The sequence below is a fragment of the Pteropus vampyrus genome, unplaced genomic scaffold, assembly GCF_000151845.1.
Source record: "Pteropus vampyrus isolate Shadow unplaced genomic scaffold, Pvam_2.0 Scaffold12, whole genome shotgun sequence".
In the NCBI taxonomy this organism is placed as follows: domain Eukaryota; kingdom Metazoa; phylum Chordata; class Mammalia; order Chiroptera; family Pteropodidae; genus Pteropus; species Pteropus vampyrus.
In genome coordinates this window covers 13,865,072-13,886,741 of record NW_011888793.1, presented here as the reverse complement: position 1 = coordinate 13,886,741, position 21,670 = coordinate 13,865,072, and the positions used below count along the sequence as shown (strand labels likewise).

The window sequence follows — 21,670 nt, the reverse complement described above, 5'->3', positions numbered from 1 at the left end:
GGTCACCTTAAATCCTTTCAGAACAGAGTGGAATTTACTTAAGAAAACAAAATGTACATAAGAAAATAAATAGCCAGCATGCCCAATACTAGATGGGAATGCTTAAATAATACTAAAATTAATTCAGACAGTGTACTGATAAATTTGAAATCCCTACTTATGTAATCATCAGGCCTAGGACTAGATAACTTTTTGCATTAAATGATAAATGTGTTGATTGGAAAGCTAAGGACTGGGAGGCACCAACAGGACTTCCAGATACCAATAGTTGAGCTGTGTGTCTTTCAACATGTCACTTAGCCTCTCTGAATATCATATTTTTCATGATATGTCTAAAGTATTATGTATAAAACTTTTATTCTGTTTTTGTCCATTCTCATGAATGAACTCTATATAGACTGATATTCAAAGGTATCTAATAAGTGTGTTGAACAGACACTATTTTTGAGTGCTTAAGATGTGTTAGATTTTCTGCTATGTGTTTTACCTATATAGTATTATCAAATTCTCTCAGCAGGTCTGGGAACTAGTTACCTGCATCAGCTCCATTTGACCAGCAAGGAACTGAGGCTATTGCCTACAATGACAGGGGGCCGGAATCTGAATCCAGCGGTTTCAAAGCCCCACCAACTTTTCTGCTACACCACACCAGTGCTCCTCAAACTTTAGCGTGCATCAGAATCACCTGATGGAGGGCTTCTTAAAACAGATTATTGGGATCCAGCCCCAGAGTTTCCAGATCTTACAAGTTCTCAGGTAATGCTATTGCTACTGGTCTGGGGATCACATTTGAGAGTCACTCCACTGTGCTATTAAGAGCTACAGGTGGGACAAAGACAGCAAAGATAAGCAGATCTCTAGCCAAATTATGAAAGACCTTTTACATTTAGAGGCAGTAGACAGCTGGATGGTGTTGCCTCTTGGGAACGGTTGCTCTGTCAGAGGCATATAGATCTTGGGACATGTGATGAGAAGTTGGCCTAAAGGGCCTCTGAGTTCCCTTCCAACTATTAAACTGTTTGTCATGAGTGCCAAAGACAAGCTACAGAGAGGCCAAGAGGGAGGGTCATACTCTCCCTGCAGGGGACCTTTCTCATTATGGCCACTACTCAATGTTTTAATTGTGTTTAAAGATCTAAAGCCACTTTGGTAATGGCAATGAAGAAATGCTGAGAAAAATGTTTTGTTTTGTTTTTTAATTTAAGTAATACAGAATTATAGTTTGATAAAACATCATACCAAACAAGAGGAATTTAAAGAAAACATTAATTCACTGCCAATTTATATTTTAGATTTCAAAATTTCTATGCCAACAATGATAGAATTTCAATTTCAATTTCAATTTTTTTTTTTTAAAGCCTACAGCACCTGGTATTCCTGAGTGGTCTCCCATCCAAGTACTAATCTGGCCTGACCCTGCTTAGCTTCCGAGATCAGACAAGATTGGGCAGAGTGGCATGACTGTAGACTTGATTTTTTATCATAACACATAAATCAGAAAAAAAATAAGATTAACAATCAAAAAGGGCTAAAATCTACAATTACTTCAATTTTTTATAAGTACAGAAAAAAACTTTAAAGATCGAAATTCTTTGGAAAATATTTCAAAATAACGGCCACAAATATAACACATTTAAGAGAATCATTGCTTCAAATTCGTTGTCCATTCTTTTGACCCTAGGAAGAAAAGAAAAATAAAGTAGTGTTTATTTCTACAATTTATCAAAGAAAATAGAATGTCACTTCTGACATTTAATTTAGTCTTTTTTATGTCACAGAAACCCAATGAAGGATGACTCAAGTAACAGCATCGTGGTACTACTTAAGGATTTAAGAGGGATCACCAGAGAGAACAAAATTGGTGATGCTGGTGAAGGGGGATAGCAGAAAGATATAAAAAAGAAATATATGTGTAATAAAATATCTGGCATAAGCATAAAAACGTCAAGAAGAACCATTACTTTTGTGGGTAGGGGCTATCTAAGGCAGTGGTGATCTCTCTGTTGACTATCTCTTTTGGTCATTTGCTGTTTGTTTTGTCTGGTTTAGATTGTTTTGGGGACTTTTTGAAAATTAACAGAAGAGTAAAAGGCACCTTCTGAAATCTTTGAATGAGAGCCAAGAATTTAAATTTGATTAGAAGAAAGAGGAAGATAGCAAACATTACTTGAGTACTTATCAAGTGCCATGACCAGTGCAAGGTTTTAGTAGTAATTACATCATTTCATTTTGCAATATGTGTGGTAGGTGTTATCTCCATTTTACAAATGAGGAACATTAGGCTTGGAGAGGTTCAGTATTGATTTTCTCAAGGCTACTCAGATAGTAGATGATAGAGGAAACAATTACAGCTTAGACTGTCTGATTTCAAAAGTACTCTGGCATTATCAGCTTCTGCATGTGTCATAAATCATGCTGAAAGCATTTTTTCTTCAAGAAACCACTGCTCCTTGGTATGAAAATTCAAATCTACCTTTTCTCTCTATTCCTTCCTGGAGATTCTTCTTGAATTCTATAATTGTAGTAAATTCCCTCATGACCTGTGAGTTGATTTTAAATTTGAAATACTCATGCTATAGGTTTAGGTAAGATTTTAGCTATGGCTGGAAAGACAAAATGACATCTAGTATTGCGACATGCTGCTCTACTACTTTTGACTCCCACATTCCTAGTCCTACCTTTCCTGCTTACCTTAGAGAGTTCCTATCCTCAAGGAACTCATATTCTTAGAGAAGAGCTGAATACATGTGGATGTCACATGAAGGAGGCTGGCTGTAACCTCAGTGTGAAGGGCAGCCACAGAAGGGAGCAGGCGAATAATAAAAGCAGATATGAATTCTAGAGAGCTCAAATTAGAGCCTGTGTGAAGGATACTTTTTAAGAATGACAAGACTGCAAGGGTGGAGGCAAAAAAAGTCTGAGTGAGAGAAGATGGAGGGCCAAATCAGGGCCATCATGGTCAGTACAGAGAAAGGGGACACGATGGAGAAATATTTAAGAGGTGCAGTTGTCAGGTTATGGTGATTGACTCAGATGTGAGGAGTCTAGGATGACTCCAGGTCTTAGGCTTATCCCAAATGTCCTGAGTACTGGCAACTGAGCTGGAAATACAGGAAGAAGAGCAGGTATTGGGGACAAGGAGATCATCAGCTCCATTATGAATATCTTGAGTTTGATTTGTCTAAGGGACACCCAGAAGTGTCCAAAAAATGATTGAATGTAGAGCTCAATAGAGCAGGAGAAGGAACTGGGCTACAGACATAGATGTGTGAGGCACCAGCTCAAAGGTGGTAACTGAGGCCATCAGGCTTTAAGGGGTGAGCAGAACAAGGGTGTCTTCAGAGGAAACCAAGGAGGAACAACCATGCAGGAGGAAGAGAACCAAAGCAAAAGGTACATGGAATTCAAAGGGAAGAGGATTTCGTGGAGAAAGTGGCCAATAGTTTCAAGGCTGTGGTGAGGTCAAGGAAGATGCGGATTGGAAAGATTTCATCGGGCTTGGCAATCTATAGGTCATTTGTGGGCAATCTTTGTTACAGGAGATTTAGTAGAAGAAAAGAAAAATTGTTAACTAAATACGGCCTAGATTGAAACTGTTTTATAGCCCATGCTCTTCGGCACTAGGTGTATTATGAATTCAAAGCAAGGCATCATTTGTATCTGATATGTGACCAGTGAAAGCCAAGTAATGGCCAATGGCAAGCTCTAGTAACTCCTTGGCTGGAATCTCATTGCTGCTCACAATGACTTTTCATTAATAATGAAATGTGAAACTGAATATTTCCCCTAAGTGATAAGAGTAGAACTCACACATTAAATCCAGTTGCTTTGTATTGTCTCTCATGGTCCAGAAACCCTTTCGCATCTTCCTGTGCTCCTCCCTTGTCCCATTGCTGACCGTTTACGAGTCCTGTTGATTCTACCTCTTAAATATCTCTCAAATGTGTCACTTCTTCTCCATGTCCACTCTCACTCTGTAATTTAGATCTTGGTGTTCCTCATCTGAGCTCTGGTCCTTCTAGCTCAAGTTTCTATAAGTCAATAGAGAACTGAACTGTGTCTTGCTCATCTTTCTGTCTCTACCCTTTAGCCTTTAACATAATATTTGGCACATAACATATGTTCAATAAATGTTAAGGAGTAAGTTTAAATAAGGAAAACTGTGTTTGGGGCTTTGGGTTCATGCTCCTTAACACGTAAGAGAAAAGCCATGTACAGTACTAGTGAACAGAAGATATTCCTCTTGTCAAATAGGTACTAATTACCATCCAGCACCTAGTAATTCCATTGCTTTAACCAGCAGCTTTCCTGTTCTTCTGAGACATTAGGTTAGTTATGTGATGTAAGAGAAGAAAAACATTTTAAAACAATTTTTCTACAAATAAACTGGAATTATAAGTTCCTTATTTATTCAGTAATATAATGATAAGTTATAAAGATACAGCCAACAAGATAATTCTGCTTGGTTTCATATGCCAGATTGAATATTGAGTAAAGAAAGGTGTTTTTCTAAAGCAGTTAAAGTGACCTGTGACAACTTTCATACCATCTCTCATGAGGAATATTGCTGGTGTATGTGAGTTCTTAAGCTCGCACAGCAAGGCGATGTTGTCTGCCCCAGCAACACTTCAGAGAGGCACAGGATGGATAAAGAGCCAGCCATTGCTGCTCACATCATTCCCTCCTGAATGTAAATCTTCTCAAATGGGATAAAGTTTTATTTCCAAATCACAAACTGAGACAGATCTGCAAAGGTCTTAGGAGGCCGAGTAGCCAATCTTTGTGGTCCTAGATATGAGGAAGTGCAAGTCCACGACTACTGACTCATGCAAGGGTGAACTGCTGCCTTGTCCACAGTCCCCACTGGCTCCTAGGGCCAGTCTGGGAGGGGAAGTGTCACATGACTCCCATTGTTTTTCACCCTAATTACTTCCTCTGTTTCTCTTTTTTCCTATGAAGACTGAACTCAGGCATCCAATAATAGCTATCAAGTATTTTCCTTTTTAATTAATAAAATTTAAAGTAACCAACCAACATTGTTACATTTCTAAATGGTTTTGTACTCACATATTAGCACCATTTTTAATCATTCTGAAATATTTACTAGTATAAATTCAGTTTTCTTTGTTGAAAACTAAATTTATATGATTATAGAGAATGGAGGCTTCAGATTTCTACTCAAATTTCCTCCCTTTTATAAAACAAAAACTTCTTTTTAAAAATATATTTCTTATTTGTTTTAAATATAACATTTAAAGTGTGTTTTAAAATTTATTAATAATGATAACATTTTGGATTAAGAGTAAAGAGCAGGGAAAAAATCTACTAGGATGTTTTATATTGAGAGACTAAATAGATTGCATGTCAAAAGGAAAATATGTTGAAAATAATTTATAAGGTAAAGTTTGACAAAAAAAAAGTTTTCAGGTTGCTTACCCCTTCCCACTTACTGCTCCCTCTCTGACAAAATATCAAGCTTATTTTAATACATTATAATAGACACCTTAGTCTTATCTACTCTCTTAATAAGTTGCTATCGCCCTTGATGTGGTCCCACTGATTAAATAAAATAAAAATATGCTGGAAAAAAATAACTTCCATTTCTAAAATATGAGTTAATGTTTTAATTAATGAGAAACGCTAGAAAGATTGTCCATGAAAAGCATGACTATGCACGGTCACTAGGGATAGGTAGGACCAAAGATACATCACCCAAGAGGTGTGACCCAGTCGTGAGGGGCCTGGGCTCCAGACCCTGCAAGACCTGGGAGCAAATCCTAGCTCCACATGGCCATGTCGACATCCTCAACCAGGAAATGGGAATGATGAGCTTCAGAGTGTTGTGAGGAATAAAGAAGGTAAAGCACTTGACAAATAGTAACTGCCCAATAAACAGCACCTACAATTATGTTTCTGTTATACAGTTTTATGTCACTGCTATTATTATTCCAGAGAAAATAATGACATTAAAGGAATGGTAATGCCCTGACTGTGATTATTTTTTGAGATTCTGATTTTTCTACTGACCAATTTAAAGAGATTACATAATGGAATTTATGGGAAGAAATACAGTAGATTCTTATTATTCCATGGTCCTGCTTGAGTTTTTCTTGAGTTTAACACTAGGGGAAGCACCAGAAAGATCTTACTATAGTTTAGGATGAGAGTCACAAGTAAATTTGTCACAAAATGTATTTATATTGATAATGATGCAGTGTAGGTCCACTAGAAGTATATTGCTGCTTGCTAATTCACTTCAGTTTGGAAGAAGAGGGTCCTCTACTGAAAAATATTCTGTCCCTAAATCTTTTTAAACTACATTTATAGGATTTACCTACATTTTTGATAGGAAGCAGCATTTCTTAATTCATTAAAAAATAATAAAACCACTTTCTCATATAATTAGGGGAAAATATTTCCCCTTTTCATTAAAAAAAAAAGAAGAAGAAGAAGAAAAGAAAAAAACCTAAACATAACAATGAATAATGAAAGGAAAACAAACTGAGCCATTCCATTCTGTGGAGGAGGGGCAGAGTAGCTGCGGGGGACAGCTGTAGTGCGTCTGGTGTCCCAATTCTTTTCTTTCCCATCACTTTATTATTTTCTGAACCAAGAATGTAGACAATTCTGGCTAAGGTTGTTTTGCGTTTCAGTTTCTCGGCTTGAATTCTGTGTTGTGCTCATTTGCCTCCTGCACTGTGTCCTAAGTCAACAGGCTCTCTCCAACCCGTGTGTGTGAAGCGGCAGAAGTGGGAGGCTCTTACTCCTTTCCCAGCTCCACTGCTTCCCATGAGGCCCTTGAAATTTGGAAGCGCAGTCAGTTTGGGCTGCTCTAACAGACCACCATAGTCTAGGTGGCTTAAACAACATTTAAGCCACCTAGAAACAGAAACATTTATTTCTCACAGTTCTGGAAGCTGGAAGTCCCAAGATCAAGCTGCTGACAGATTCAGTGTCTGATGAGAGCCCTCTCACTAGTTTTCAGATAACTGCCTTCTTGCTGTATCCTCACATGGTGGACACAGAGAGATCTCTGGTCTCTTCATCTTCTTATAAGGGCACTATTCCCATCATGGGGACTTTATCCTCGTGACCTCATCTAAACCTAATTGTCTCCCAAAGGTCCCTCCTTCAAATAACATCACAGTGGGGTTAGGACTTCAATATGAATTTGGGGGATGACACAGACATTTACTCCGTAGCACTCACACAAGGCCTTTGTGAGTCTTAATCAAAATCACCAAAACCTTTGTGGCTCTTTCAAGCATTTCTCACCGTGGTTTTGGATGGAACCAATTGACTACATGCTCACATACCATCGCTGTGTGACCTTCAACAAGATAATAACAACTGTGTCCCCCTCCCAAATCTATATGTTGAAGCCCTAATCCTTACTGTGATGACATCTGGAGGCGAATTATTTGAGAGGTAATAAAATTTAGATGAAGTCGTGAGAATAGAGCCCCCAATGGTAGGATTAGTGTCATTATAAGAAGAGAGAGATCTTCCTCTCTCCATGAGCAGGCATAGCAAAGGCTATGTGAGCGAAAGGTGAGCAAGTGGCCTTCCACAAGCCAGAAAAAGAGGCCACACCAAAAACCAGCCATGCTGGCACCTTCTTCTTGGACTTCCAGCCTTCGAACTCTGAGAATAAATGTGTATTGCTTAAGCCATACTGTGTATGGTATTTTGTTATAGCAGCTTGAGTTGACTGGGACACAAGATGACTTAAATTCTACTAAACTGAAAGGCAGGAAAGAAATCATGAATGTGGTGTTTCCTAAGGGGGTGCTCGATTTATTTCTGAAAACATATTTTTGAACTTATAAACTCTTAGAAGTGAATATTTTTCATCAAAATATTGACTGCTACATATGAATCTAAAAAAAAATTATTTTGTTCTATAGTAAAATAAAGTACAACTACAATTTCTCCCCAAATCTTCCTTCAAACCATAACTTTTTAAAAATAAATTTTCATAGCTCTCGAGCTTCCTAATATGCACTGTATTTATATAAGAGAATTTTAATTTTTAAGCAGTCACTTAAAAGTACAGCTTTTAAAAGCATTTTCAGTGTTTTGTTTATATATGAAAGAAGTGTGAACCAGCAGCATATTTTACAATATTTATTATAGTTTTTAATAAAATTTTAAAACATTATTTATCCCTTTTAGGATATGGGAAGTCTAACAATGTAACTATATGGAGGTTTCTTAAATATAATCACTATGTAGTATTCTGTATTCCAACTCATGATCTATCTTTTCATCTAAGAAAGTTGTGCATTTTCTACAATTTTGATAAATAATACATTTATCTCACTGCTTGAAATTGTGTCTAATATAGCTGAGATTTCTACATACCATAAAGGATTTGCTCAGGCTGCATGTGCTTGTTGTGGGCTCGGGCAAAGGTGTATTTATTAATATGTAATATAATATCCCATCTTGTCAGCCACTTATCCTCCCTAATGAAACATGATCTGCCACCATTACAGACTAAGTGGTGTCAAGTTATCCAAAAACACTCACCAAAGACATGCAGCTTACTAAACTTATCAGAAACTCTCATCCAAACTAGTGCTGCATTACATGCACATAGAAAAACTAAGATTCTGTCCAGAAGTGACACAATGATAATCTTGTGCCAGGAAGAGAGTTTTCATCATAATCTCTTGGATCATGTGTTAAAAATGCACATTCCCTGCCTGCAACCGCAGAGTTCTTGACGTAGTAGGAATGGTCTGGGACTGGCTCTGGAAATCTGGTTGAACAAGAATCCTGGGTGATTCTGATGTCATTGGTTCACCTTGAAAAATATATACTGGTTGTGTTGGATCCTATACCTAACTTAGGAATCACACAGCAAGAAACCATATTCTGAGCAAGATGGGCAAAGAAAAAATTCTGAAGTTAAAAAACTTTGCTTTGATTTCAATTAATTTTCTCTTTCCCCAGGTAGTTTAAGTGGTCTCACTGGGGTCTCCATGGGGCTGGCATACCAAGTTCTGCATATATTTTAAATTTTTTTTCTCGCTGCCTTCTATCCTGTGTTAAACCTAGATGTTATCAGTGGTATGCCTAAGATGAGAGCCAAACAAGTGTCTGATTAACTATCCATGTTGAGGAACAAGTTTTGACTGCCAGCACTTTAAGGCATGATTCTCCTAGCCATATGCTCCTTTTAACAAAGGTCTCTAGGAACTTGGGATGTTCATCACAAGGGAAAAATATCAAATAACTAAACTTATAGATGCCCTGGCAATATAATGGGGGAGGTAATTTTGATCTGCTCGTCTCAACTCTTATTGTAAAATCAACTCTGTTCCTAAGAATGTACAGAATCTTCTTTGCAGACTTATGTAAAAGTTCAAGAGGACAAGATTGACTACAAAAGGCATTGAAAGCATCGATTCTTATTTCCCAGCTTTGCTGGTTGGTGTTGACAAGATCAACTTGGAAAAAAAATGGCTAACATTACTCAAACTCACCTGACCCTAATATAATACTGACTTGAATCATAAAATCAGTATAAGAGTTTGCAGTGGGAAATATCTCTTTCCAGAGGTAAGCTGTTCAACCCACAAAGCAGTGACCTAGTATCAATACTTGTAGGAATTTAGAACAGAGATCACTTGTGCTCTTCTCCTAGTGACCTTGCTCTAATTCTCCTGGAGGTCAGAGCCATGTATATTAATGGCTGAGCAGAGGAGGAAAGGTTACAAGGTGGGTGAAAAAAAAAAGGTCCAGAAATCTGGCCTGATTAAGAGAAATGGGTTTGCTTTCTGAATCTGGACCTACTACTCATTAGTTGTGTGATCTTGGGCAAGTTCTATAAAACTCTTTAGTCTTGGTGTGCTATCTGTAAATTGGAATGTACATGTACACATAGTAAACATTGTTTATGTGTCTATTATCATATCGTGAATATTATTATTAGCTCTCTTGGAAAAAGTTAGAAAATTAAATTTTGATGTTAGCCTACATCAGCCTCTCTGCTGGGGTAGGAGTAGAAAGAGTAAGAGAATTTTATATATCTTTTCTAGCCAAGGAGCATGTATACCTTTCTGAATTCTGTATACCTTTCTGAGTGGAATAGAAGCTAAATTAAGGTATCTGTAGTTGACTAATATTAAAAATATTAAGCGTGCTACTTTCGATTTCCACAAAAAGCTCTTAGTATTTGTCTCTATTAGTAATTTTTTAAATTGTGAGTTGGGATAAAAATTATCTGGTGTTACCTACAGCCATATCTTCAGTTATTACATCAACATATTAACATTCATTCATACAAAAACAACTATTGAGTACCTATTGTATGCCATACAATAGGTACTCAATAGTTGCACTGACGTGCATGGTTATATAGGATACAGTGGTGAATAAGAGAGACAGATTAAATATTAATATATCAGACTTTCTATTTCAGCATACAGGATAAAATAAGAACCGGCTCCCCCTTTCTTGGAACTTACATTTATATGTCCATTCCAGAAAAGTCTTGCACAGAATTTGAGGAACACTGTTAGGGATGCACAGAGCATGGCAAAGCTCAGGCACAGGTCAAAAGCTTGAAGCGTCAGGTGGTACTCTTCGTAGTGTGGTGGGTCCACGCAAACTGATGGGAATTTTGCATATGGAAAAGGAAAAGCAACTGCATAACCAAGGTAACCAATCCCTGCAATCCCTGAAAATGAGTAGAAGCAATATGGGCCGAGAAGAGCTGATTCCAAGGCTATTGTAAAATGAAGCGGACATCCCATAAGACTCAGAATCACAAAGGTGAAACTAGCTTCCCACTGAAAATAAAGCAGAGACAAGATGTTACTTTGGGAACTAGATTTTTCAATGGCTTCTTAGAAATATGAAGAAAGAAAGAGATACCTGGTATTAATCTTTCCTACTGGAAAATGAAGGAGAAACTGGTTGCAACCTTTTCCTTAGTTTCTTGGGTTCTCTTCTCCAATTTACAGTATGGGAGAATAACATTAGCCAACTGGGGCAACAACGAAATCAATTCCATTCAACAAATATTTATTTCCTGCTGAGAACCAGACTAGGATGGGAAAAACAGTTGAGTAAACAGCATCCTAGCCTTATTCCAGGACCTTGCTAATCAGGGTGTGGTCCGTGGTCCAATGACATCCCCTAAGACATTGTTAGAAAGGTAGAATCTCTACCTCACCAAGATCTACTAAATCAGATCTGCATTTTAACCAGATCCCTAGATAAAGCCCCCACATTAAAGTGTGAGAAACACTGCTATACCCATGGGAGAAAGATCGATAATCAGATCAAGGTGGTCTGTCTATATTGTGGGATTACTTGGCACTTTACCATTGAAATTCAAGATATCAAGACTTATAATTATTTTTTAAGGGGGAGATAACAGGGAGATTGAAAAGAGATCCCAAACTGAGATGTTGAGACTTGAAAATGCGTTATTACAAGCAGAGGAATCTATTGATGCATTTCTTCAAGATGAAATCCAGGAACACTAACACTGGCTCTGTTCTTCCCAAATGACTTATAATAATCACAGAAACTTATAGAAAATGTTTGGAGCAGGAATCAGATAAAAAAAATTTTCATTGAAAACATGGTTTATTACTGAAATTCATTATAGTAAGACATCAATTAGAATTCAATTATAATTGGAAATCGCATTCTTTATGTTCCATCCTCATCTAGTAGAGATTTAATCTTCAAACACACTCTACCATCCTCCTCTACCTTGTGGTCAAAAAAGGGATTCTGTAATAAAACTGACAAGTCCAGTGATGGAAAGTAACCTCACAAGGCGATCTGATCATAAATTCCTTACTGGGCAGGTCATGGTGAGTAGTCACAGCCCAGGGATAGAACTTCTTTAGTAAAAGGTTTATCTTTGCCTTCAGCAAGCCCTGTCCATTGTTTCTGTGCATCTAGGTAAACACACCTTTGAAATATCTCTTTCCAGACCCCTCCTTCTAAAACGTAACCATCCTAAAGAGAGTAAATAATCTTAACTATCCTGTAATCCAATTCTCGCCTTACCTTCTCCTACCTGGTAATCTCCTTATGTACCCTCCTTAATTTCAAATGCATAAGAAACTGCAAAACTGTCACTCTCTGAAGCATTTGAGATCTTGCTTCCTAGCAATTGTTGTTAGTTTTGGCTCAGATTAAATCTTATAAAAATTCTTTACAGGTTTGGACTTTTCTTATGCTGACAATATCTACATATTTACCAAGTGTCTCTGGGCCCAGTCTTTGTGAGCCAACAGTAGGAGTACACCAGCTGTGATGGCCTGTGAAAAGAAAATGGAAAAATAACATCCATGATAGAATGTACCTCTGGAAAGAGTTCAATCTGTCTCACAGTTTGACAACTTTATCATGAACTAGAAGGAACGGCAAATGGCTAAATGGATTTATGGCTCTGATCTCATTTGTGATGACAATGAGGAAAAGAAACTATCAGTGTCATAAAGACATGATTCATACGGCTCATTTTTTTGATTTTCTGTGTTGCCTTTGCCATCACAATTATAACCTTCGCTACAGTAAGGTGTCACTGCAATAAAAGCTTGGCTTTAAAACCCTTGCCATATGTTTTATTTTGATTAATTGTCTATTGTTCATCTTTCTCACAAATTGCTAAAATTGCAAATGGGAGAAACTGGAATGGAAATGTGTCACGGAACCCTAAAAACTCTCTCAGCTGCAGCACTGTCTTTTACTATTTGCTTTTTCTGGGAAAGCCTGCTGGTGGGATACAAATACGTGATACCTGTTTCTCAAGTGACAAAGATTATCATTAGAATGAATGCATGATGGTGCATTTATTGTTCTGGGTACAGTGGTGTCCGGCTTTTCCAAAGAGAGTTCTTTATAGTCTCCATTGAAGGAAAAAAGCCCGAAGTACAGAATAAAAATAGTTAAACAAAGGAGAGAATGGTGTCACCAGAACTGAGCAATAGATAATGGAAAAAAAAAAAAGAAATTCTGGGCTCATCTTTGATGCAGTACCAGCTCTGATAAAGGAGACCTTTGTGGTCATTGAGCCTGGAAATCACTTACTCCTAACCCATAATTCATTTGTTCCTAGTTAAGAAAAGTTTCTAGATTGAGAGAGAAAACAAGGAAGGGATGTGCGTGAAATAAGATATAGAATGACAGGACTGAAATAGTATCATTTAGGTTTTTGACAGAGAAGTAAACATGACTGTATGTACAGTATCAACAAATTTAAGGGGTAAAAATCGGAGCTTTTTATCAATGTGGCTTTGTGGTAATTTGCTTTTGTAGCTTTGGGTCTGGCATATTTATTGTTATGAGACCTAGCTTTTCATTTTTCTGGCATATTTTATTTTGAATGTTGGATTTAGAAAATTCGAGAGAGGGGCGGAGAAGCACACACACACACACAAACTCACACAAAACTTCCCATGTAGCTAAGCCTGAAATTCCAGACTTGGCATTGCCATACCATAAAACTCCTATGGATAAAAACAGAACCATCTGTAGTCAAAAGACGTTGGCTAGATTCTGCAAGAGGAAAATTTCTAAGGGACCCTATGGAGGTTGAGCCAGTATAAATAGTACAACAAAACAGGAGAATTATTAGCAGAAACTGTAGCACTGCTGGCTAAGCCTGGGGCCAGTCTATGCTTTCAGAGGCTAGGCGCTCAAATGACGCGTCAACGCTCTATGAGAGAAACACTGAAGGGAAGGAAATAAAAGCAAAGGACACCCTTCTGCTGGTTTAACTCCAATTAGAGAGCTGACATTACCAGACGCTTAGATTCCTGGTTGCCGTAACTACTTTGGCATGAACTGTTTCTTTCCTTTCAAAAGTTGAAAAATGCTGCAGAATTTCAGTTGCCTGTTATTTCTGTAGTAACTGCCAGCTTGAATTTTGCTTTATTTACACAAAACTTTGAAAAAGATCTTTCATGGACTAGGCTACGGTATAAATGCCAGTAACTCGTTAAATCCGCCCTACAGGGCGGTGTCTCAAGAGCCCAGTGCACCCATCGTTACCAGTGCCCCTCGCCGTGTGCAAGGGAGATAGAGGGAGGGGTGTTCCGCCAGGAGTCAGCCTTCCCCTTTTATTTCTTTTTTAAAAAAATTTGTTTTTAGATAGGGAGGGAAAAGAATAAAAAAGGAAGAGATTTGAGGGTAGGGGAGAGGTCAAGTGGGAAAAGGAAATGTGAGGGCCGGAGTGTCTGAGAGGTGCGATGCTGGGTGCCGCAGGATGGGCAGGTTTGAGGAAGGACAGAGACGGGGGCTGCGCTTGGGAAGGGTGTGAGTGTGGAGGGAAGGAGGGCCAGCCCTGCGCCCTCCTCTTTCAGGAATCCTCAACAGGCTGTTGACTTGCTGTATGGGCAATTCCAGGGACAGTACTTGGGTTTTGCAACAGTTGCTGCTAACATTCTGATTGCTTGATAATTGTGAGCCCTCCCACTAAATCTTTAAATTTCTCAAGAACGCGGTTCCCAGAAACAGATGAATTGAAGGAAGCAGAGATCAGTCACCAAAGAAAGAAACTTTTAGAAGAATCATTTTAATATGGGCTAACTTATTCACTTACAAACATCTATTGTGGGTCTACTATGAACAAGCGATGTCATAGGCACTGTGCAGATGATAACAGTTAACATTTATTGAGCTCTTATTCTATGCCAGGCACTATACTAAACATTTTACATGTGTTCACTCATTATGACCCTAAGATATAGATCTTCTATTTTTTAAATGAGGCCCAGAGAGGCTAAATAAGATGAGCAAGCTCACCAAGTAATAATTATACAAATAAAGGTTCCAACTATCAATGGAATTGGCAGTCCAGATGTGAAAGTAATGCAAGTATAAGAATGTCCACAAAATTAGGCAAGAAGAGTGAATGCTTTCTGTGTGAGAAGAGCTCAGTGATAAGATATCACTCACTACCAGGGGTAACAAATGATGAAGCCACCAAATGATAGAGGAAATAGAAACTGAAGTAGGTTTGAAGGATAGATGTGATTTCAATGGGTGATGGCTGACAGAAGGACAGTCCAAGCAGCCAGAGCAGCATGTGCAAGTAATGTAGGGAGGAGGCAAGAGAACTAAACTGTTAAATCAAACTACAGTCAGAGACTGCAATATGCTGATCAGCTCTGCAGCCAGGCCAAGAGGACACCTGCAGAACAAAGGAAGGTTTCTGCTGAGATTGCTAACAAACCATTTCCCACACCTGTAGAAGAGGAAACAGGAAAAACAGATTCTTTAAGTGGCTGCCCTACACAAAATAAAATCTTTCATTCCCTATGGCTAAAACCATAGGGAACCTATGAATTAAAGGCTGGGAACTGCCAGCAGGCCTTTCACACTACATACGCTTTCCCTTCCTCACTGTATGTCCATATCAAAGGAAATGGGTCAACAAAGTCTTAAAACTGTAACTCGCAGGAACTAAAGAATGATGTAAAACTGAATTCCCCAACACTAGGGGTCCCTCTCACTGTCTTCACTCCTTCTCTCTCACTATCCTCATCTTTATTGTCTTTGTCCCTCTGAGTCTCTCAGGCTCTCACTCTCTGCCTCTGAGAGGAGACCACACTCTGTTTATGGAGCGTTACCCCTTCTCCTATAAACTTTCCTTTTGACTCTAACTTTGGCATGTGTGTTGAATTCTTTCTACACTCTTCACCAAAGGACCCTCTTCTTCTCTCAGTGGAGGGCTTGGTCTCGCCCCCGCCCCGACTCGGGGAAATTTGTCCTGCCCTGCATCACAAAGGCGAAGAAGTGGCAGTCATGCTTCGGAAACGGTGTGAGAGGAAGCCTAGGGTCCATATTTGGCAGAAAAGAAGAGGAAATCAGGCTTGAAAGCCACGGGAGGCCGGGTTGTGGAGGTCCTCAAAATTCAGGCTAACGTGTCTGGACTCTGGACAATGAAGCAACACTAAAGATTTTTGAAGAAGGAGCTAGATTGACACAGCAGAGGTTTAGAAAGATGAGCTGGTTGTTGCATGCTTGCTGGATTGGAATGGAGTGAGGCCTCGAGGTCTCTGTAGGACCTTGGTCTTCAAACTTTTTTTTTTTTTAACCTCTACCCACATGGAGAAATATATTTTGCTTCATGGCCAAGTTATAAATATTTTTATATCTAACCAAAATAATAATATCTTTACTATGTGTGAGACACTCTAATATTCTCTATTCTATTCTGATTCAATTCATGTTTTATGTTATAAATACTGTTAGCTACTCAATAGATTGATTTTATAACCCACTAATAGAGAGATTCCAACAGTTGGGCTATGAAAGTTATCTAGGTATAAAACCTGGGCAGGGGTGGGAAGTGGTAAGGGGTGGGTGGGTTGCACAATGAGAATAAGAGTAAGTAATGCATAGGGATATGCCTCGTAAGAAAGATGTAACTGTGAAATCGAGGGTCCTCTGATTTTGATTTGATTTAAACTGTAGTTTTAAAACAATCGTGTTTTTCCTCCTCTTTCCCAGCACACTTTACTGTCCTGAACTTAGTCTCTCACCGTGATGATGATCGTTGACCCTTGAGATGGCAGAAGACAAATAGCCTGGTTCTGACTAATGGTCACAGGTTTAAGCCTCTGGAAGGCTAAAGATAACATCTTAATCTAAGTTATCTTTCAGCTCCTGTAAGGTAGAACTGACCCCCTTGGCTACCTTTCCTTGAAATTTGTTCTAGACTCGGAGCTGACTTCAGAGTTGTCCTCAAGACCTGAGGAAATGATGTGGAATCTAAAGAACGATATAAGTGAAAAAAAAAACTAAACAAAAATAGACTCGTAGATACAGAGAACAAACTGATGGCTGCCATCGGGGAAGGGGATTAGAGGGCAGGGTGAAAAAGGTGAAAGGATTAAGAAGTACACAGTTACTACAATATTATCAACTATATTCCCTATGCTGTCCTTTACATTCCCATGACTATTTTGTAACTACTAGTTACAAAATAACCTATATGCCATCAGGGATTTAGATCTTTCGGGTCACATGCTTGCCTATCTCCAGATTGGCCAACTCTAATAAACTCTTTACTGCAAACCCCTGCTCATGTATTTTTGGCCAGAGCGCTCAGGCAGAATGAACTTAATTATTGAGCTTCGGTAATAGTTGGAAGCGGTGGGTTGTGGGGTGGGCTGGTTTAGGGCAGTGCAGCCCAAAGCACAGTCCTAGGACATGCAGGATTGACACCTTTGGGAACTTGTCAGACATGCAGAATCTCAGTTCTCACCCCAGATTTACTGAATCAGAGTTTGCTTTTTTAACAAGATCCCCAGGTGATTCTTGTGTGAATTACAGTTTGAGAAGCACTAAGAGGAAATGATTGAGTCAAACATCACTCCGAGGTTTGAAACTGGGTTCAAAGACAAGGAAGTCAGGAGAAGAAATTGTTGCTTTTGGTGGTAAGATGATTAATTTTTTTTTTTTTGCGGGGGGGGCGGGGTGGCAAGCTGAGCTTAAAGAAGCTTTGGATATCTAAGTAGAAAATTGATCATCAAGAGTTGGAAATTACAGGACTGTTGATGCTGTAAGGGACTTGAGCGATGCTGAAATCAAGTCTCTTCTTTAAAGAGGAGGAACCTGGGGCTGCAAGGGTAGGTCTAGCCCTGCTTTTCTCCCAGCTTCCCGTCTCCGGGCAGGGTTCTGGGTGCAGCACTTTTGCTCACCATTGGCCAAATCACTAGACCCTCCAGGCTTCAGATCTTGTGAAACTCACTGTACTTTGGTTTCTTCATCAGAGCTTGATCTACGGCCAGGTTTTCCAGGATTAAAGTAGAGCTAAGTCCTTAAGGCACTATGATATCTTTGCTGCATACTTTCTAGCAGCTGATGCCTTTAAATAACTAGTTCAGAAATTCTAGGAAAACAGCTTATCATATGACTAGCAGAACAGAACTAAGAGAGTCTGAGGACCAATATTTGTGAAGAATTTAGAAAGCCTTGAATGAAAGGAATTGAACAAATACAAAGCACTGTACCACTTGTAAAAATCTATCTCTTACAAGTCTCCAAAGAGGTATAGAGTCATTTGCAAAAAGCAATGTCAATATGATTGAAGTGTACAAATTATCTTTCCACTAGAGGAAGATACACTTTGCAGGCAAGTTGAGAAATGACTGGCAAGGATGGTTGTGAAATGAGTCAGAGATCTTTTGAAGTTGACCCTGATCAGATAGAGCTCTAGTTCACCAGGAAACTCACAAGGAAAAAAATCGCGTTTTAAATTTAAACATTACTAAACGAGTGAGCGTTCTTATTTTTCTTTTTAATGAGGATTTTTTCCTCCTTTAGTATAAATACCAGCTTGACCTTTAGTCTTTGCAATCTAATCGGAGTTCAACTGTATAAGGAATTCTGTACCACCAGCACGGAGATCATGGGATTTATTCACTTATTCGACAATGTTTATTGAACAATATTTATTATACACCTAGTTTGTGACTCACTCTATTCCAAGTGCTGGACATACAAGCAGTAAATAAATAGAAAAAATCCCTGCCCTTGTACAATATATATTGGGGGGAGGCAAACATACAAAAAATTAGTAAATTACATAGTATATTAGATGTTGATAAAGACTATGGGGAAAAATAGATCAGGGTATGAGAGACTGAGAATGCCAATTTGTGGGGGAGGTTTGCAATTTTAAATAGGATAATAAAGGAAGGCATCAGTGAGAAAGTGACATTTGTTCAAAAAACTGAAGGAGGTTAGGGAATGAGCCATGTGTAGAAAGAAGCTTCAGGCAGACAACAGGCAATGCAAAGGCCCTGTGGCAGAAACATACCTTAGAATATTTGAAAACAACAAAGAACGAATGTGGTGGGAAATAATTGAGTTATAGAAGAGTGGTAGGAGGTGAAGTCCAGGAGGTAATGGGATGGGGGAGAGAGTCAGGTGGCAAGGGATTAGGAACAAAAAATTTGGACACAGAGAGGGCACCAATGAAAGGCATGCTATTAACTAGCACTTGTACAGGGCTTTAAAACTGGCAAAGCTCTTTATTATACAGACTTGGTTCAAACTGTGTTCATTCTCTCTGAGCATCTTAGGGTTGGAGCGTTTCACATAGGCTCTCTTTATTTGTAAAATTTCCCATTTTATAGGCAAAGGCAATGGGGAATTGGCTGAGTGAGGGTTCTGCTCTTGACCAAGAAAGTCAAAGTCAGGACTTGAATGTACGCCCCACCTCCCCAAGTCCTACCTTTCCGACTCTACTTCCTTACGCTGTCCTCTCAAAATAAAATAAACACCAACGAGCTACATGCTGGAGACCTATTATATTACATCTTAAGGTCTAATTAGAAAAGAGATATTTGTTCTATAAGAAGTGTAAATTCAATACTTTGTGAACCTAATCAAATGACCGCTATCTCTTGACTGCATTATGATAAATTTTGCAGGGATAGGGAAAGAATTCTAAGAAAGTGACATAGGGTTGGGCTATAATCATGGTTTTGTTAAACTTTGGATAAGTCGTGAAGTCAGAATTTAAAAAAAATTAAATAGAATAGAAAATATCAGAATTCATTTTACATAGAAGGTTAGGGGTGATTTTGTGAAAATTTTGTTATATAGATCTAATTATTTGTATATATCATTATCTATCTATTTACCTAGAGAAGAATGTAATTATGTATGTTCCAGGTGTAAAATTTTTTTCTTATTGTGGGTCACCAACAGAAAGTTTGGAAGCTGCTTGACTAAATGTAACTGCCATCTTTGCGTTCTGGTACACATCTTATAAACATTTTTTTCAATGAACATATGGTTTTGAGTAGGTGTTGGGGAGAAGAGCAAAGTGCCAAGATTAGGGTGGTAGATGTAAAAGAATATATTTTTTAAAAAAAAGAAAAAAGAAAAATACCATCAAGTGGTCTCCTCGTTCAGTTCCGCCCACCCAGCATCCAGCTTACCCCCATCTGCACTCCATCATTAAACCCCACTGGACCAAGTTCCTTTGACTTTGTTTTATTCTCCATTGTAACTCGAATATGTAGTAGGGTACAGTACATATTTATTTAATAAATAGATTAAAATTATATTTCCTAAGTTCTCACTTTTAGGTAATATCCCAGTCTGATTTTTTTTAAAGGCTTATAATGTTGTCTCTCCCAAGAAAAAATTCCGTAACATCAAAAGGCTTTAAAATTGAATTCTCTAGTCTTTAGTGGTGAATGTCAGTTAACCTGAGAAACAATGAAAGATTTATTGTGCCCGCGGGCCTCTGTAACTTCTCTTAAGTCATACTACCTTGAAGCCACCTATTCACAGGGCTAGATGTGTTCACTTCTTTGATCCACGGAGCAGAGGTACCAGTTCAATACTTCATCTGTGCAATCATCCAGTGAGCAGACATGGAGCACCTACTTGAAGCTGACTTGTACTTGGTACATGCACACTTTCCTAGGGAACTAGGAAGTGGGTGAAGTCCATCGCCCAGCTTCTTAAATTATTTTCAGGTTAAACAGTTGTGTGCAAAGGAAAAGGAGGGAAAACTAAGATTTGGGGCTTGCACATTTGAGTTGTGTAAGACACATATCAGCATTTCTAATGGAAGTGTTAGCCTGAAAGTTATTTTACTTTATTCTCCATTTTTAAATTATTTTTTGTGTTCGATATGTTATTCTAAATTCAAATGTCAAAAGAGATTCCAATTTCTCAGAATATCAAGGTGAGAAGATTAAAATAACTTTTAAAGAATTTCTTAAATAGCGTTTCATTATAGCATATACATATATAATATACAGTACACATGATAAAAATGATCTTTAAAAAGATCCCATATTTAAAATACAACTAAAAGAAATCAATATTCCAAAGTAAATGTTAATTTTCTGTAAAATTTCAACTTTTTCATATTATTAGAAAACTTTAAAAGGATATGTCATTCCGTTTCATCTTTCCTTTCCGCCTTCTTACATTCTCTCAACATGTGTAATAAAATCTGTTCCTACCAAAGCTCCATTCCAGATGGGACAAGCAATCCAGACACTCCATCCCGTGAACCAAAGCTTGTAAGAAAAGACTGGGAAGAAAGCAATAACTCCAGAAAAAACACTGAGAGACCCCAGAGTAACAAGAATCCAGCCAGCAGCCTGGTAGAGGCCCTGCATTTTCCTCTGTGACCTGGATCCTTGGTCTCAAAGATGTTCTGTTACCAAAACATAGGGGTATGTCAGGCCTCAACAAACATAAGTTTCTTAGAGACAGTAGCCATGACACATGTGGACTGTTGATCCACTTGGAAACAAGATTCTAGTTTGTTTGACCTGAGATAATAAAGTGTAACGAAATAATCCTTGACATAGAGTGGACAAAATAAATTCTCATACTAGTTTACTTCAGAGAGAGAGAGAGAGAGAAAAATCATTCCTCTTTTTGGGTTACTGCCTTCATTCCCTTCATTCTGCCCTGCTGTGGGGAGTGACCACTTCCTGGCTTAATCAGATTCAAAGGCTTGCTGACTGAGCTAATTGTTTCTCAACTCAACCTGCTTGGTGGTTCCAGCATAAAGCCAACATCCTTTGTTCACAATAGATCCACATTCCCAGCACAATTTCCCACAAAACAAAGAAAAATAAGCACTCTGATCGCTTCTCATTGCATTTAATTTAAATGATTTAAAGCAAAAAACACGAACTCTCCCCTCTTC

General features: G+C 38.3%; 1 protein-coding gene across 1 annotated transcript; it reads right to left on the bottom strand.

Moving 5' to 3' along the window:
* Positions 1 to 1,650: 1,650 nt before the first annotated feature.
* TMEM212 (transmembrane protein 212) lies at positions 1,651 to 21,131 on the bottom strand. The gene is made up of 4 exons (XM_023524087.1): positions 20,973 to 21,131; positions 12,231 to 12,290; positions 10,476 to 10,799; positions 1,651 to 1,677 (listed from the first exon to the last, which is right to left on the bottom strand). Exons 1-4 carry the CDS (start codon positions 21,129 to 21,131, stop codon positions 1,651 to 1,653), a joined length of 570 nt encoding a protein of 189 aa, XP_023379855.1.
* Positions 21,132 to 21,670: the final 539 nt, after the last annotated feature.

Excerpts from the sequence above, each read along its gene's own strand:
- TMEM212 (XM_023524087.1), bottom strand. The coding sequence starts at position 21,131 with ATGCAGGGCCTCTACCAGGCTGCTGGCTGGATTCTTGTTACTCTGGGG. Across the intron at positions 12,291-20,972 it reads CCATCTGGAATGGAGCTTTG|GCCATCACAGCTGGTGTACT; the intron begins GTAGGAACAGAT and ends TTCTTTTCACAG. Across the intron at positions 1,678-10,475 it reads TCTGGAATGGACATATAAAT|GGTCAAAAGAATGGACAACG; the intron begins GTAAGTTCCAAG and ends TTTTCTTCCTAG.